Consider the following 15,292-nt stretch of genomic DNA (forward strand, 5'->3'; position numbering starts at 1 on the left):
GTACGAAATTGTACGATTTAAAAAAGGAGGCGTGGCACCTAACCCCACCCCTAAACCCAACCGTCATTGGGGGATGAGCAAATCGTACTAAATTGTATGAATTAGATCGTACGAATTCGTACGAATTAGCCACTAAATCAAAAAGTTACGAATTGCCGTGAGATTGTGTTGTCTCAACGGATAAACTGCGTTCGGTGTGATCGGCCCCTAATACCCCCATAAAGCCTGGTTTATACTTCTGCGTCAAGTGATTGCCATGACCTACGGTGCAAGCCTTGCACGTAGCCGTGCATATATACTCCTGCGCGATGTTTCTGTTGCTCTGCAATACACTTCCGAAACACTAGCTGGCAGTAGGTGTTTATGTTCCTCTGTGTCGAGTTCCTTCGCTGGTGTTTTTTTTTTTCTGAACGCTTCCTTAATGTACAACTGGCTCAAATCCGGCAGTTTCCCGGGAGACAGAACAATACGGGTGGTGGGCGGGAGATGGGTCTGAAATACAGGAGACTACCTGGAAAAACGGGAGTGTTGGCAGGTATGATTTACACCTCTACATGTGGATTTGGGAACAAGGGGGTTAATGATTCAGGAGGGCTAATTGTTCTGACTTTAACTATATGTATTGAAATACACTTAGTGCCAATGTGTTGTTTTTGCACTAAGCTTTCCTTACCCTCTCTCTATGATAATGTAACGGAGGCGATCATTGCTGTAACGAGATGGTGTAGCCCAGCACATGTTAACAATGAGAATAAGCTGTTTGTCATCTGCTCCCTCCACAAACACCCCCACAAACAGAACGTCTCTGGTGCTCAGCACAACCTCTCCCTCACGGTATGGGTGCCGGTATGAGGCGTTCTTGTACAAGGCCATTTTTGTGATGAAGTTGCCCTCTTGGGTCGGCAGTGTGAGGTTTATAACACTGTGGACAGCAGAAAGAAAGAGAGGGAGTTAATATATCTTATATGCAGTCAACTGTATGATGCTGATGTAATGAGTTACATTATGTATTCGATCACCATGTATTTGTTAATTTTAAAGGGACAGTTCATCGCCAAAACCAAAAATGAATTCTGTTTAAATCATTTACTTGATTTAATGAAGTAAATACTAAAAAATAATGTTTTTTTTAATTCTGTAACATCATTCATTCACTCTAAAGTGGTTACAAATCTTTATTAGTTTCTTTCTGTTCTTTCATTTCATTCTTTTCTTTCATTCTGTTGAACACAAAAGAAGATATTTTGAAGAATGCCGAAAGCCTGTAACCATTGACTTCCATAGTACTTGTACTATATACACTCACCGGCCACTTTATTAGGTACACCTTACTAGTACGGGGTTGGACACTCTTTTCCCTTCAGAATTTCCTTAATCCTTTGTGGCATAGATTCAGCAAGGTACTAGAAACATTCCTCTGAGATTTTGGTCCATATTGACACATTGGCATCATGCAGTTGCTGCAGATTTGTCGGCTGCACATCCATGATGCGAATCTGCCAAAGTGTGCCAAGAAAATATCCCCCACAGCATTTTCTCCTTTTCGGACCATTCTCTGTAATCCCTAGAGATGGTTGTGCGTGAAAATCCCAGTAGATCAGCAGTTTCTGAAATAGACCAGCCCGTCTGGCATGCCATGTTCATAGTCATTTAAATGACCTTTCTTCCTCATTCTGGTGCTCGGTTTGAACTGCAGCAGATCGTCCTGACCATGTTTACATGCCTAATGCATTGAGTCTCTGCCATGTGATTGGCTGATTAGAAATTTGCGTTAACGAGCAGTTGGACAGGTGTACCTAATAAAGTGGCCGGTAAGTGTAAATCAAAGTTTCCAGGTTTTCAGCTTTCTGAAAGCAGAGCATACTGCACATCCCTAACCTTTGTAGATTTTTGTTTTCTGTAATGGTGAATGAATGGCGTCTGTCAGCTGACCTGAGCATTGGCTTCAGTACGGTCTCCAAGGAGATCTTGATGTCCAGTTCATACGCACACGAAAACTCCACGTTGATCATCTTATCGCGCGTCACTACATTCCCAGTGTTGTTCAAACTCTCGATCCACACCGTGTTCTTGTACATAATGTGTGTTCCATTTGACTAGACTCACAAATGCACACACACAAGCACACACATAAAGTTACTGTGAATTTAAGAACATTTACGGTAACAAAACGGTACAAAAATGACTACACGCAACTTTATATATTAGGGAAAAATATTAAATAAACAAAAGAAAAATCAAGAGAAACCAAAATATATACAATTTAGTTGAAATTTTGCAGTTAGTAATTTGTTTTTGCTGTATTTAAATGTATTATCTTTCTATTTCTATAGCTGTTCAGTGACTAAAATATTATTTTCATCAATATTGAAATGCTCCAAAATATACTACATATATTCATTGAAAAATGGATACAAATATTCATGTTCTAAATAAGGTGTACTCATTTATGCTGAGCACTATATATATAGTATTTAACTTCAAAAGAGCTTTACTGCTGACATAGGTAAGGTAAAAGTATTACATTATGTACAATTTGAAACAACTATTACTTAATGAGTGTGTTAATTATTTAAATGAACATTGTAGCTAAGCAGCTGACTTTTAATCACAGCCTATACTATGGAGCCAGATCAGTCTCAAAATAATAAATTTACAAAATAAAATTCATACATGCACAGCTCAGTTCACTTTTACAAAATCCAGTTTGTAAATTCAAAACACAATTCATAAATACGACACACAATTTGTGAATTCACAAGTTAAAATCATAAATATTTTGGCCAAATATATTGGATTTGTGTATTTACGGATTTATGGATTGTATTTGTATATTTACAGTACGAATCGTTTTTTGAATTTATGAATCGATTTGTGTATTTACGAATATTTTTTTTAATTTATGAATCGAATTTGTGTATTTACGAATCGTTTTTTGAATTTATGAATCGAATTTGTGTATTTACGAATCGTTTTTTGAATTTACAAATTGAATTTATGTATTTACTAATCATGTTTTGAACTTACGAATAGGATTTGTGTATTTACTATTCGTGTTTTGAGTTTACAAATTAGATTTGAGTATTAACAAATAGTTTTTTGAATTTACGAATTGGATTTATGTATTTACGAATCGTGTTTTGAATTTATCAATTGAATTTGTGAATTTACGAATCATGTTTTGAACTTACGAATTGGATTTGTGTATTTACGAATTGTGTTTTTAAATTTACGAACTGGATTTGTGTATTTACAAATCGTGTTTTGAATTTACGAATCGGATTTTGAATTTACAAACTGAATTTGTGTATTTATGAATCGTGTTTTGAATTTACGAACTGGATTTGTGTATTAAGTATTGTGTTTTGAATTTACAAATTAGATTTGTGTATTTATGAGTGTCACGATCACCAGCGATCGTTACTTCATAGATCGCTGGATCTCACTCCCAATCCTTATGGACAACAAATCTGCTTGTAAATGGACTACATATTCAGTCATGCCACACACACACACTCACACCTGCTCCAAGTCTCTACTAATTACACTCGCACCACCTGAGGATCGTCAAAGACTGATTAAAAACACCATTTAAGTAGCACACACACTCACCTTGCCGAGTCTTGTTATCTGTATAGTGACATTTCAACGCGGTCTCCTAGTCTTGTTGTCCTGTGTTTTGACCCTAGTCATGTTTATTCTTATTGTCCCTGTCTGCCGCCTGCCTTCCGACCTCTCGCCTGTTATAGTGACTACGATTCTGGATTTACCTTTATACACCTGTTTGCACCTGTGTTGACCATTGCTTGCCTGACTGCCAAATAAACCTGCACGTGGATCCAAACTTCAGTTGTCTGTGTCACTCCCCGTGTTACAATGAGTTTTGATCTGAATTTACGAATTGGATTTTGTAAATGTGAATTGTTGTGGATGTATGAATTCCATTTTGTAAATGTATTATTTTGAGACTGATCTGACCCTAATGAAACAAACACATTCACTTAACATTAACAAATACATTTAAACTAGTATGCTGGTCTAAACATATTTCATTAAACAAACTTCTTTGTTCACAAAATATAGAAATGCGTATGAACTGAATAGTTTTTTCATTTTGTCTCAAGAGGCAGAGCTGAGACATTCTGCTCTTGAACAGCGTTGTTAATGAAAGAGAGGGGATAGATTTGTTCACCTGTACAATAGAGCCACAGTGTCCCTTAGTATTGTTGATGTGGAAGGAGATGAAGTCCTCTCCCTCGATACCAGGGCAGTGCTGGTCATTGATTCGTACATCCTCCCTCTCAAAGCCCAACTGGAACAGACGGCACTTAGAGATGGAAACCTCCATCTGAGCGTGCTTACAGGTCACTTCAGCCTGGATGATGTCATCTTCACCTACATCACAAGAACAACATGTCCTGGATATAACTGACTGTGAAAGGTTTTCTACGTACATTTAATTTGGTTCAGGGGCATTGTTTATGTTCGGTGCCTCCAATATGGCCGACTGATGACTCAACATTGAATACAGTCTATAGAAACATTAAGAAAAGATCTTCATCGGTTTGACAGCATACGTGTTGCAAATCCTCACAATGCAAACAAATTAAGAAGTGCACTGCAATTTTTTACAACTCATGCAAACCACATGGAACATAATGGAAATGTTTTTAAGGGGAGCCAAAAATATGGACAGGGGTCTGGATGCAGACCTGGTGCAGTGTAATCTGTGCAAATTCAATGCTTTTTAATGGGTTCACCTAACTCTACCCCTCACAGTGACGTCACTCGCTCCATTGAGTGCATTTTGTCTGACAGTGCATCGCTGAGTGATGCAATCTCAGCTTGCATCATAAAGGCTGCATCAATATACTATTGAAAACATGACGGACCTGGCTGGGATTTGATTATTGTGCCATGACTATTCCTCAGTGATGTTTTTTTACTCACTAATGTCATTGTTGGGAAGTTCAGGGCAGCCACAAAGTTCTCCGTTCTCCTGCTCACATGTGTTGTTAGAGCAGATCTCTCCTGCACAGGGGTCATAGATCCATTCTGCTAAAGACAGGTCCAGTTACAAAGTTAGCACACAGAAACACACATACACACACACACATACACAAAGTATCCATATACCCATATCTTCATTTGCACCTTTTCATGTTAAATATCTTCAATTTTGTCGAAACTCTGAGAATGAGCAGTCGTAGTCATACTGCCAAATGACTATAGTAATTTCTTGTAAATACTGTAATGTTTTTGATCCATACTATAGTAAAGTACTTAAAGTATATGTTGTGGTAATTCTACAGTTGATATGGTAACACAACAGCTATAGTAATATAAACAAATGACCTAACACTGTAGTGTTCTATAAGTATATAATAGTGTATATTATACAACAACACACCACAGTTCACTGTAGTAAAAACGAAAGTATACTACAGTATTTATTAGTTTATCAGATCTCTTTAATTTATAGTACAGTATGCTGAAGTGTTCATTAACAAAGAGTTGTAAATACTAGAACATAATATACAGTATAATACTAGTGTGGTTCAAAAACACTAGTATTCGCCATAAATTACTATAGTATTTTTTCATGTGGGCTGCCTATCGTGCTATATCCTTAATGCTGTTGCTTTATAACTTTAAATACATTACAGTACAGTTAACAACTACAGTAGTCAACATTTCATTAAGCTAAAGCTCCTGAACAACACCCTTTATTGTTTTAGGACAATTTTGATAAACACTTTTATGTACACATTGTCCAGTTCTTGTACACTGAAAAAAAAGATTTCTGCAAAACAGTTGCAAACTATTTATATGGGCTGAATTTTACAAAACAAATGAAATTTAGTAAAGTTCAACTTAATTTGTTTGTTTAAATTCAGCCCAAATAAATTATTTGCAAACACTTATCTTAAATAAATTTAGTAAATTCAATGAATCATCTTTTAATCATTTTTTCAGTGTATAATATTTAAATATAAGACTTTTAAATGATGAATTTCTTACATTTTTGTTCCATTTTTGAAAGCAGCACAGTAAAACTGTTGAAATGACACCATAAACCCAATAAAACCATAAATTCAAGCACTTTCAAGGACCTGTGTTTGTTTTAAAGTACTTTTCATGCCTTATATTCATATGTCTGAAATTCAAGCACACTGAAAAAAAATTGTTGCATGCAATTTATTTGGGCTAAATTTTAACAAATGAAATTTAGCAGTTGATTTTTAAATGATGAATTTCTTCACTTTCAAGGACCTGTGTTTGTTTTTAAGTACTCCCTAGTGAAAAAAAACTGCTTAAACCAGCCTAGGCTGGTTGGCTGGTTTTAGCTGGTTGACCAGCCTGGTTTTAGAGGGGTTTTGGCCATTTCCAGGCTAGTTTCTAGCCATTTCCAGTCTGGTCTTAGCTGGTCAGGCTGGAAAATGACCAGCTAAGACCAGCTTGACCAGCCTAGCCAGGCTGGGAGCCCAGCCAAAACCAGCTATGTCCAGCTAAAACCAGGCAGGTCAAGTTGGTTTTAGCTGGATTTAGCTGGTCATTTTCCAGCCTGACCAGCTAAGACCAGGCTAGAAATAGCTGGAAACCAACATGAAAATGGCCAAAACCCCTCTAAAACCAGGCTGGTCAACCAGCTAAAACCAGCAATTGTATGCAACAATTAAATTAAATTAAATTAAATTAAATTAAATTAAATTAAATTAAATTAAATTAAATTAAATTAAATTAAATTAAATTAAATTAAATCAAATTAAATTAAATTAAATTAAATTAATGTTGAGCCCTGCTGCCATTTACAGCCTACACCCCTCCCTGTTGTCCTGTAGGTGGCAGCGTCCCCTTACAGCAGTTCTCCTGGGCGATCCACTTGGTGGTGAGAGTGCCGAAAGAGCGGCAGGCCTCAGCGTAGGCCGCCATGGAGCCGCACACCTGGGCCTTACGGTGGTTGTAGCAGCCGTCCATGTAGCAGGACTGGTAAAAGGGATGAGGGTCCAGCAGACCGTGGCAAGGCTGGAAGAAACCTTTCAAATCGGTCAGCTTCAGGCAGTTGTCCTCTCCCTGGAGCTCTGAAACTGCTGTATTATCACAGGATTGTGCCAGAGCCACGTACTGGGTCTCATCACAGCTACATGGAAGAGAGAAAAGGTGAAATTAGTAAGTGTTTATTGGTAAATATAAACAGGGGTGTAAAAAGTAGCCTACTTAACTGAAAGTACTGATACTGAGTGAACATTTTAGTAAGTTAAAGTAGCCTACAGGTATCTGGCCAAAATATAAATGAGTGAAAGTAAACATGTGCACCTTTAGGTTGTACTTAAGTACAAAGTAAAAATAAGTAACAATTAATAGTCTCTATAGTTGGCGTTAGGACCACTACAAAAAAGCAGATTTTTGTTGTCTTGTTTCTAGTCAAAATAGAATTTTCGACTAGAAACAAAGAATTTTCTAGACGAGCTAAAAATATTGTATTGTTTTAAGAAATAATATGCCAAAATTAAGTGAGTTTTTCCTTTAAATTAAAACAAGCAAAAATTATTTTGGCATTTATTTTGGCATATACACAAGATTATTTTGCTTACCCCATTGGCAGATTATTTTACTTGTTGTAAGGAAAAACTCATTTAATTTTAGCATATTATTTATTAAAACAAGACAATTTGTTTTGCTTGTCTAGAAAATGATTCTTAATGTAAGATTTTTTTTTAGATATTTGAACTAAAAAAAGACAAAGAATCTAAGTAAGAAATAATTTTTGCAGTGTACCATCACGTGTACCGCCACAAGACAAAAGAATGAAAAGAAATTGGCAGACATTAGGCCTGAATAGCCTGTAAATGAAGATCAAATAATAAAACAAATCATAATTCCTTCATAAATCATTATAAACATGTTAACCAGCTTTTTTTATCATTATAAACCGGTTGACTCCAGAGGGAAATAATTTTGGAAATTAAAAGGAAAGAAAAAAAAAATTAATAAATAAAAGACAACTAAAATAATGTTGTACAGTCATAAATAAATAAAGAAACATTTAGCGTAAATATAGAGAGATATGTACATTATTTATTTTAAAGTCATAATAGAAAACAAAAATAAAAATGAGTGATTAATTTTTTGCTAGATCATTATATTATCCTTTACTCACTCACCCATTTTCATTGCATGATTACATTTGCATGATAATTTACTATTTAAACACTTTTTTTAGATAATTGAAACATTTCATGAAAATTAAAAAAAACTGATTAAACAAACAAAAAAACCCTGTTAAAACATTGATATTATTCTGCATAAAAATGAATGTAAACCTGTTTGAAAAGTAATGTTTTTGGTATTTTATGGGTAAAAAAAGCTCTAGATGAAAACATTTTTATTTTAAATTTTGAAGAAACGTCATCAATAGTTTACAGAACAAATCACAAATAACGTTTTACCCAAACACATAACTATAAATCATAAATCCAGAAAAAAACAATCATAATTTTAATTTTTCCTATAGCTGTATAACAAGCTATAACAATGCCATGTAACAACACACATCATTGGTTCTAGCATGCGCATTTGATCTTACTTTTACTCCAGTAAAAGTATAGTCAATTTGAATTGTAATTCATTCATTCGTTCATTCATTCATTCATTCATTCATTTTCCTTCGGCTTAGTCCCTTTATTCATCAGGGGTCGCCACAGTAGATTTAACCGTCAACTATTCCAGTATATGTTTTACCCAGTGGATGCCCTTCCAGCTGCAACCCAGTACTGGGAAACACGTATACACTTTCACATTCACACTCATACACTATGGGCAATTTAGTTAATCCAATTCACGTATACCGCATGTGTTTGGACTGTGGGGAAAACCAGAGCACCCGGAGGAAACCCATGCAAACACAGGGAGAACATGCAAACTCCTCACAGAAATGCCAACTGAACCAGCAACCTTCTTGCTGCGAGGCAACAGTGCTAACCACTGAGCCACTGTGTCGCCCTGAATTGTAATTTAGTAACATAAAAAATCAAAAATACACTCAAAAATAAAGATTTACTCATCATTTACTCACCATCAAGTGGTTTCAAACCCTTTTCTGTTCTTAAATATTTTCTATTGTTGAACACAAAAGGAAGTATTTTGAAGTATGTTGAAAACCAGTAAAAGCAAACACTATGGAAGTCAATGGTTACTCTGATTTCCAGCCTTTTTCAAAATATCTTCTTTTGTGTTCAACTGAAGAAAGAAACTCATGAAGGTTTGTGACGACAAGTGAAATGTAAGTAAATGATGACAGAAGGTTAATCTTTGGGAGAAATATCCCTTTAAGTATGGTAATGAGGTAAAATGACTTTTATTGACTATGTATTTTAAACCCCTGAATATAATGCTTTACCTGTTCTGCATGCCGTTTGTCTTCCAGCTCTGAGCGAGCTCCAGTGCGCTGACGGCAGGTTTTCCACGAGAGGTGATGTAGTCATCTGTGGGGTCCCCATTGAAGTTCCCACACAGTCCGCACACCTTGTTCTGTAGCCGTGGACCCATTGTAATGCTGAGGGTGTTGAATCGGTTATAACGAACTTGGATGTCCTGAGGAGTGTCAATCACCAGGAATCCCTCGGATGTGGATACTCGTGTCATTAGACCTGTGACAAAAGGTACGGACACGGGCGTACCGTTTACCTGAGGTAACAGAGGAAAACACTTAGCATTTAGCTAGGAAAGATGAGTAATGTCTTAATCAGTCTAGAATTGCATAGTCAACATATAAAAATCTGTCACAATCTGTCCAGTAAGTGGGTGACAATTTCAACTAAATCTGAAAACCTTATATGCAAATAGCATAAACAACATTTCAAGAGCCAGAAAAAAAATATTCTGAGAATATTTTCAAGTTTTAAGAAACGATACTATTATTGTCTCCCTGTAAATTACAGAAACATTATTTTTGTGCAAACAGTGATGTCATGCGCCAGTGTGCAATGTCTTCAGGCATGCACGAATACCTTTCAAACAAAAACAGTGATGACAGACAACAGACTCATGTTTGTATATGTGTGTAGGTGTGTAGTAATTGGTGGAGAGATTGCTGCTTACAAAGCACTGCTTCAATGCTTTGAAACCTTTTGTTTTGAATCAGTGGTTCTGAGCGCATTTCAAATTAAAAATCAAATGTGATTTCAGTCAACAGGGTCACTGTATTACATCATTACCATTTTGGCACATTTAGAAAATTCAATGGTTCTCCATTGGGTTCATTCAGATCGTACCACTGAACAGGTTTCAACATTTTTACCTGATCTAGGATGAGTTGTACAAGTTTGTAGATGTTTTAAACAGACATTTAAAAAACTAAATGGAAAAATATTAGTTAATAGTTTCTTTTTGCCCTGTTTACTTGAGTCCAGAATGGATCAAATACTATAAGCTTTAAAAATTGACAAAAGAATGCGTATTATGCAGACACTTAATATTTAATATTAGACAATATGCTAAGTGCATTTCATAGGTTATACTTTCAGTTCAATGTTTATAGTGTGTTTGATCCAAAATGCCCATTTTAATCCATGTTTTGTCTGAGTATTTGTTGCAATTACACAGTTTTGACCACCAGGTGGTGTTTTGAACACTTTGAAAGAATGAATCATTTAAGTAGGGTCTGGCTGCATACTGCATGACAGGGGCGTAACATGAAGGGGTGTAACTTGTAGGCCTAGTAGAGGCGTAACTTGAAGTTATGGAGACCAACGTGTCAAAACTATGTTGTTGGAATGATAGCGCTGTACATCAGTTATTAACATTTACACATACCACAACCCTAAACCCAACCATCACAGTTATTAACGTCTACTCTTTCCCAAACCTAAACTCAACCATCATAGTTATTACCGTCTACACCTTCCCCAAACCTAAATCCACCATCATCGTTATTACCGTATACACCTTTCCCAAACCTAAACCCAACCATCATAGTTATTAACGTCTACACCCTCTCCAACCTTAAACCCAACCATCACAGTTTTTAATGTACGTCCGTGTTTTGTGGAGGCTTTTATACTTGACACGGTCACCATTGTACTGTTATTTGAAACCACAGGTGGCGGCGCCGAGTAGGATAACTCAATGAGTCAATGAGTGGAGTTGCTAAGTGATTGAATATAATAATAAATCAAATTAATAGTTTGTGGATAAATTTGGAGAAAACTCATGAAAACATTTGGTGAAAACATCTCGTGGTGACATTTCACATGGTTCAATGAGATCTCGATAACTGCAAGTTACGCTTCTAACTTACTACAAGATACGCCCCTTCATCTTACGCCCCTGTCTTGCAGTCCACAGACAAATACACTTGGATCATTTTTGCGAAGCCATTGCCTCAATTGGTTTCATTCTTTCATTTTCTTTTCGGCTTAAACCACCAACTTATCCAGCATATGTTTTACGCAGTGAATGCCCTTCCAGCCACAATCCAACACTGTGAAACACCCATACACTCTTGCATTCACACACATACACTACAGCCATTTTAGCTTATTCAAATCACCTAAAGTGCATGTCTTTGAACTGTGGGGGAAAACAGAGCACCCAGAGGAAACCCATGCGAACATGGGGAGAACATGCAAACTCCTTACAGAAATGCCAACTGACCCAGCCGAGGCTCGAACCAACGACCTTCTTGCTGTGAGGCGATCATGCTGCCCACTGTGCCACCGTGAGGCTCTCAGTTGGTTTGAAGCTTTGAAATTATTCTTTAACTATTCTTTCCAATTCTTCCATCACTAGAAAGTGATATTGTTATTTACTCTTGCACATGTATGCAATGCATGCACATTATAAGCATTATTACAAACATTTTTAGTCATTGGTTACACATCCATGTGTCCAGGAAAAGTTTTGACAACGCTGTAGTCTGTACTTGATACTTTTAAAAATGCTAAAATATTTTCATCTACCTTGTGTAAATGTACCATAAAGCATGGTTTCTTAACTCTAGCCCTTAAAATCCAACTCTGTATAGAGTGTAGCTTCAAACTCAACTGTCTGCAGTGTCTCATTTACCCTGAAGCCCTTGGTCAGCTTGTTTTTATCTTTTTGATTAGGTTCAGAGTTAAACTATGCAGCATATATAGAGTTTAACTTGCCTCAACACACCTGTCTGGATGTTTTCAATAGGCCTTGTAAGACCTAGATTTACCGGTTCAGCCACCAATGCCATTTACTCTGCTGCAGCCCTATACCATGATAAACATTTACTTTTGCATCTGTTGCATGAAGGCCTGTATAGTCTCTTTGTCTTTGAGACGGAGAACCCAATCCCAGTTTTTCCAAGAAACAAGTTGAAATCTGAGATGAGCTTAGGGCCAGAAAACCAGGCAGCATCACTGCACAGAACTGACATATAGACTCCACATTTTCAGAGGAAATCTCATAGTTCCCAAACCTGTTCCTGGAGGGCCAGTGTCCTGCAGAGTTTAGCTACAACCCCTAATAAAACACACCTGAAAGAGCTTATCAAGGTCTTTAAATTCACTAGCTGCATCTTAATTTATAAGCTGCATCCTTCCAAGTACACAAACTTCCATGGTATGTCCTTAAATTCTCTGAGCTAGAAAAAATACTAGAATTTATAGTCATACTATGGTGAAGTGTATCACACTGTATATATAATGGTATTTACAAGAATTACTTAATGAAAGCTAGAGCATACGGTAGTATTAACTGCAGTGAAATAAATACTGTAATGTACTACTAAGGTAAACAATTTTATATTACAGTTTACAACAGTTCTGTCTGGTTCACGAATCTGATTGGCTGATAGCTATGCGATATTAAAGCAATATCAGCATTCGAGCAGCCTTTTCACCCTTGTGTATTACTCCGCCCACACTTGGACTAAAGAGGGACTAAACAACTCACTTCAGTTTGACAAATATGCAGCTGTTGGACAACATAATGTAGTTTTGAGGCTTTTTAAGGAGAGAATGTAGTCGTTTAGATTGCAATTCTGCAGTTTATTTATAAGGACAGTGCCTATATTAAATATTTATAATTTCTGAGAGACAGTGCGTCGGTGGCTATCAGCCTGTCATACTGAGAAGAGCCACAAAAAGGCGACAGAGACCGCATAATCAGTCCTTAGGGGAGAAAAACACTGTACATTTTACTGACAGCTGATCAAATCATTATAAAACAGTTGATCTCTCTCTTTTGTATGTTGTATTGTTGTATTTATACTCTAGTAATCTGGCAGTGTTTGCTTTGCTCTGGTTTTTTCGGGGTTAATCATTGTGATCTCCCGATTGCAACAGAGAAATACTAGGAAATCTCTGTAGACTGATGGCATTTCATTCCGTTCAGACTTATAATCCTAAAATGTGAGCAAAATCACCTGTTTTCTCATCACTTTAGACATTACGCTAGAGAATCATTCTAACACGCTCTAAAGTAATGATGGTGAGTTAGCAACGGTTCCTGCTGTTCTGACGTCAGCTGCAGATGTGAATGAATGGCGGAAAAAAGTAGTTCCTCATACAAAAGGATTTTTGAGACTCTCCATGTTTGATTTTCTTTTTTATTTACACGATTGTGCCATTGAACTGTTGTACAAATGCAATATTACATGCATAGCAGTGCGATATGGCTGTATATCGTCACTGGTGGGACACTAAGGCAATCTGCATGCAGCCTAGAGCCAACACACGCCTCCCACCAGTGCCGGTATACAGCCATATTGCACTGCTACTCATGTGATATTGCTCATATAATAAATAGTTGTGGAAAAGTTATACAGTATTAGGTAATTTGTTTACTATAATTGTTGTATTACCATAGCAACTATAGAATTACAACAGGTTAATTCAAGTACTATTTTTGGTTAAACTTCTAGTGTTTACCATAAATTACTATAGTGTTTTTTTTCATGTGGCTGGTGAAGTAAGATGGCAACCTAGCAATTGTGCCAGGTTGCTTGCTGCCGTCAATAACTAACTAACATTTTTACTGGAATATTTTATTAAATTAATATTAAATTGGAGCGACGCGTTGTGTCGCCTCACAGCAAGAAGTTTGCTGGTTCGAGACTCGGATGGGTCAGTTGGCATTTCTGTGTTGAGTTTGCATGTTCTCCTCGTGTTCCTGGGGTTTCCACTGGGTGCTCCGGTTTGCCCAACAAGTCCAAAGACATGTGCTATAAGTGAATTTGGTAAGCTAAAAATTGTCCTCAGTGTATGTGTGTGAATGAGTGTATATGGGTGTTCCCGGTGATAGGTTGCAGCTGGAAGGGCATTCGTTGCTGGATAAGTTGGCAGTTCATTCCGCTGTGGCGACCCCAGATTAACAAAGGGACTAAGCCGAAAAAAAAAAATAAATGAATTAATTAATATTACATTGTCTAAAAGTTTCACACACTGTCCCTTGGTCCATTTATGTAAACATAAACAAGCAAACTGTCTATAAAATCGCATCCTAATTAAAATACGTGACAATTTTGAAGTGTTCATATTAGGGCTACACAATATATCGTTTCAGCATCGATATCACAATGAATGTGTCAGCAATAGTCACATTGCAGGATATGAAGTGTTGTGTTGGGATAATTATTGATTAAAACCACCAATTTTTAACCATAACAAAGTGAAAGTTTATCATTGGCATGCGTTTTAAAGGCATTTCAAGAGCATTTTAGCACAAAATGTATATTTGTAAATTTAATGATAAATAATTTGACTGAAATATAAATACAAGGATGACTACACAGTGTTGTTTTACATTTGAAATTTAATTATTTCATTTCTGTACCTGAATACTTGTTTATTATTAATTATTATACTTTGTTCTTTGCTCAATTGTAATTATTTTAGCTTACTATTTGTTCACAAATTTTTTATAAACTATTCACACCCTTACAAAATCACCCCACTCAATGTAAATGAATGATTTCTTTCCAAACGGAGCTATTTGAACCATCTAGTGAAATTGCGGTCATGTCGCAATATATATGGAAGAAAAACTAAATATCGCAATGCCAGATTTTTCCAATATCGTGCAGCCCTGATTCGTATATTTTAAATGTAAGTGTTGCATTTCAATTGACTTGCATATCAAACGATTTAAAAGTATAGTCTATGTTTTTCTTAAAATAAAATAGTCCTGTCATCATCAGTACACAATGAATATTAAATATCAGGTAAACAATCCAATGGTTGCATCCTTTTTTACCCAGGAAGTGAAGGACACACTTGTAAGGTGCATTTAAAGCAGCCTTCAATTTGAGACATCCTTGGTG

At 36.4% G+C, this 15,292-nt stretch overlaps 1 protein-coding gene across 1 annotated transcript in view; it reads right to left on the minus strand.

Moving 5' to 3' along the window:
* The window catches only part of tecta (tectorin alpha), a 56,319-nt gene that overhangs the window by 14,568 nt on the left and 26,459 nt on the right, over window positions 1-15,292 (minus strand). Inside the window, exons 16-21 of the mRNA XM_056457164.1 lie at window positions 9,401-9,687; window positions 6,861-7,141; window positions 4,951-5,058; window positions 4,193-4,395; window positions 1,933-2,096; window positions 674-922 (exon numbers count right to left, since the gene is read on the minus strand). Coding sequence (XP_056313139.1) covers window positions 674-922; window positions 1,933-2,096; window positions 4,193-4,395; window positions 4,951-5,058; window positions 6,861-7,141; window positions 9,401-9,687 — 1,292 coding nt within the window. The remainder of the gene's footprint in view (window positions 1-673; window positions 923-1,932; window positions 2,097-4,192; window positions 4,396-4,950; window positions 5,059-6,860; window positions 7,142-9,400; window positions 9,688-15,292) is intronic.

This window comes from Danio aesculapii, chromosome 5, assembly GCF_903798145.1.
Source record: "Danio aesculapii chromosome 5, fDanAes4.1, whole genome shotgun sequence".
Taxonomy (NCBI): domain Eukaryota; kingdom Metazoa; phylum Chordata; class Actinopteri; order Cypriniformes; family Danionidae; genus Danio; species Danio aesculapii.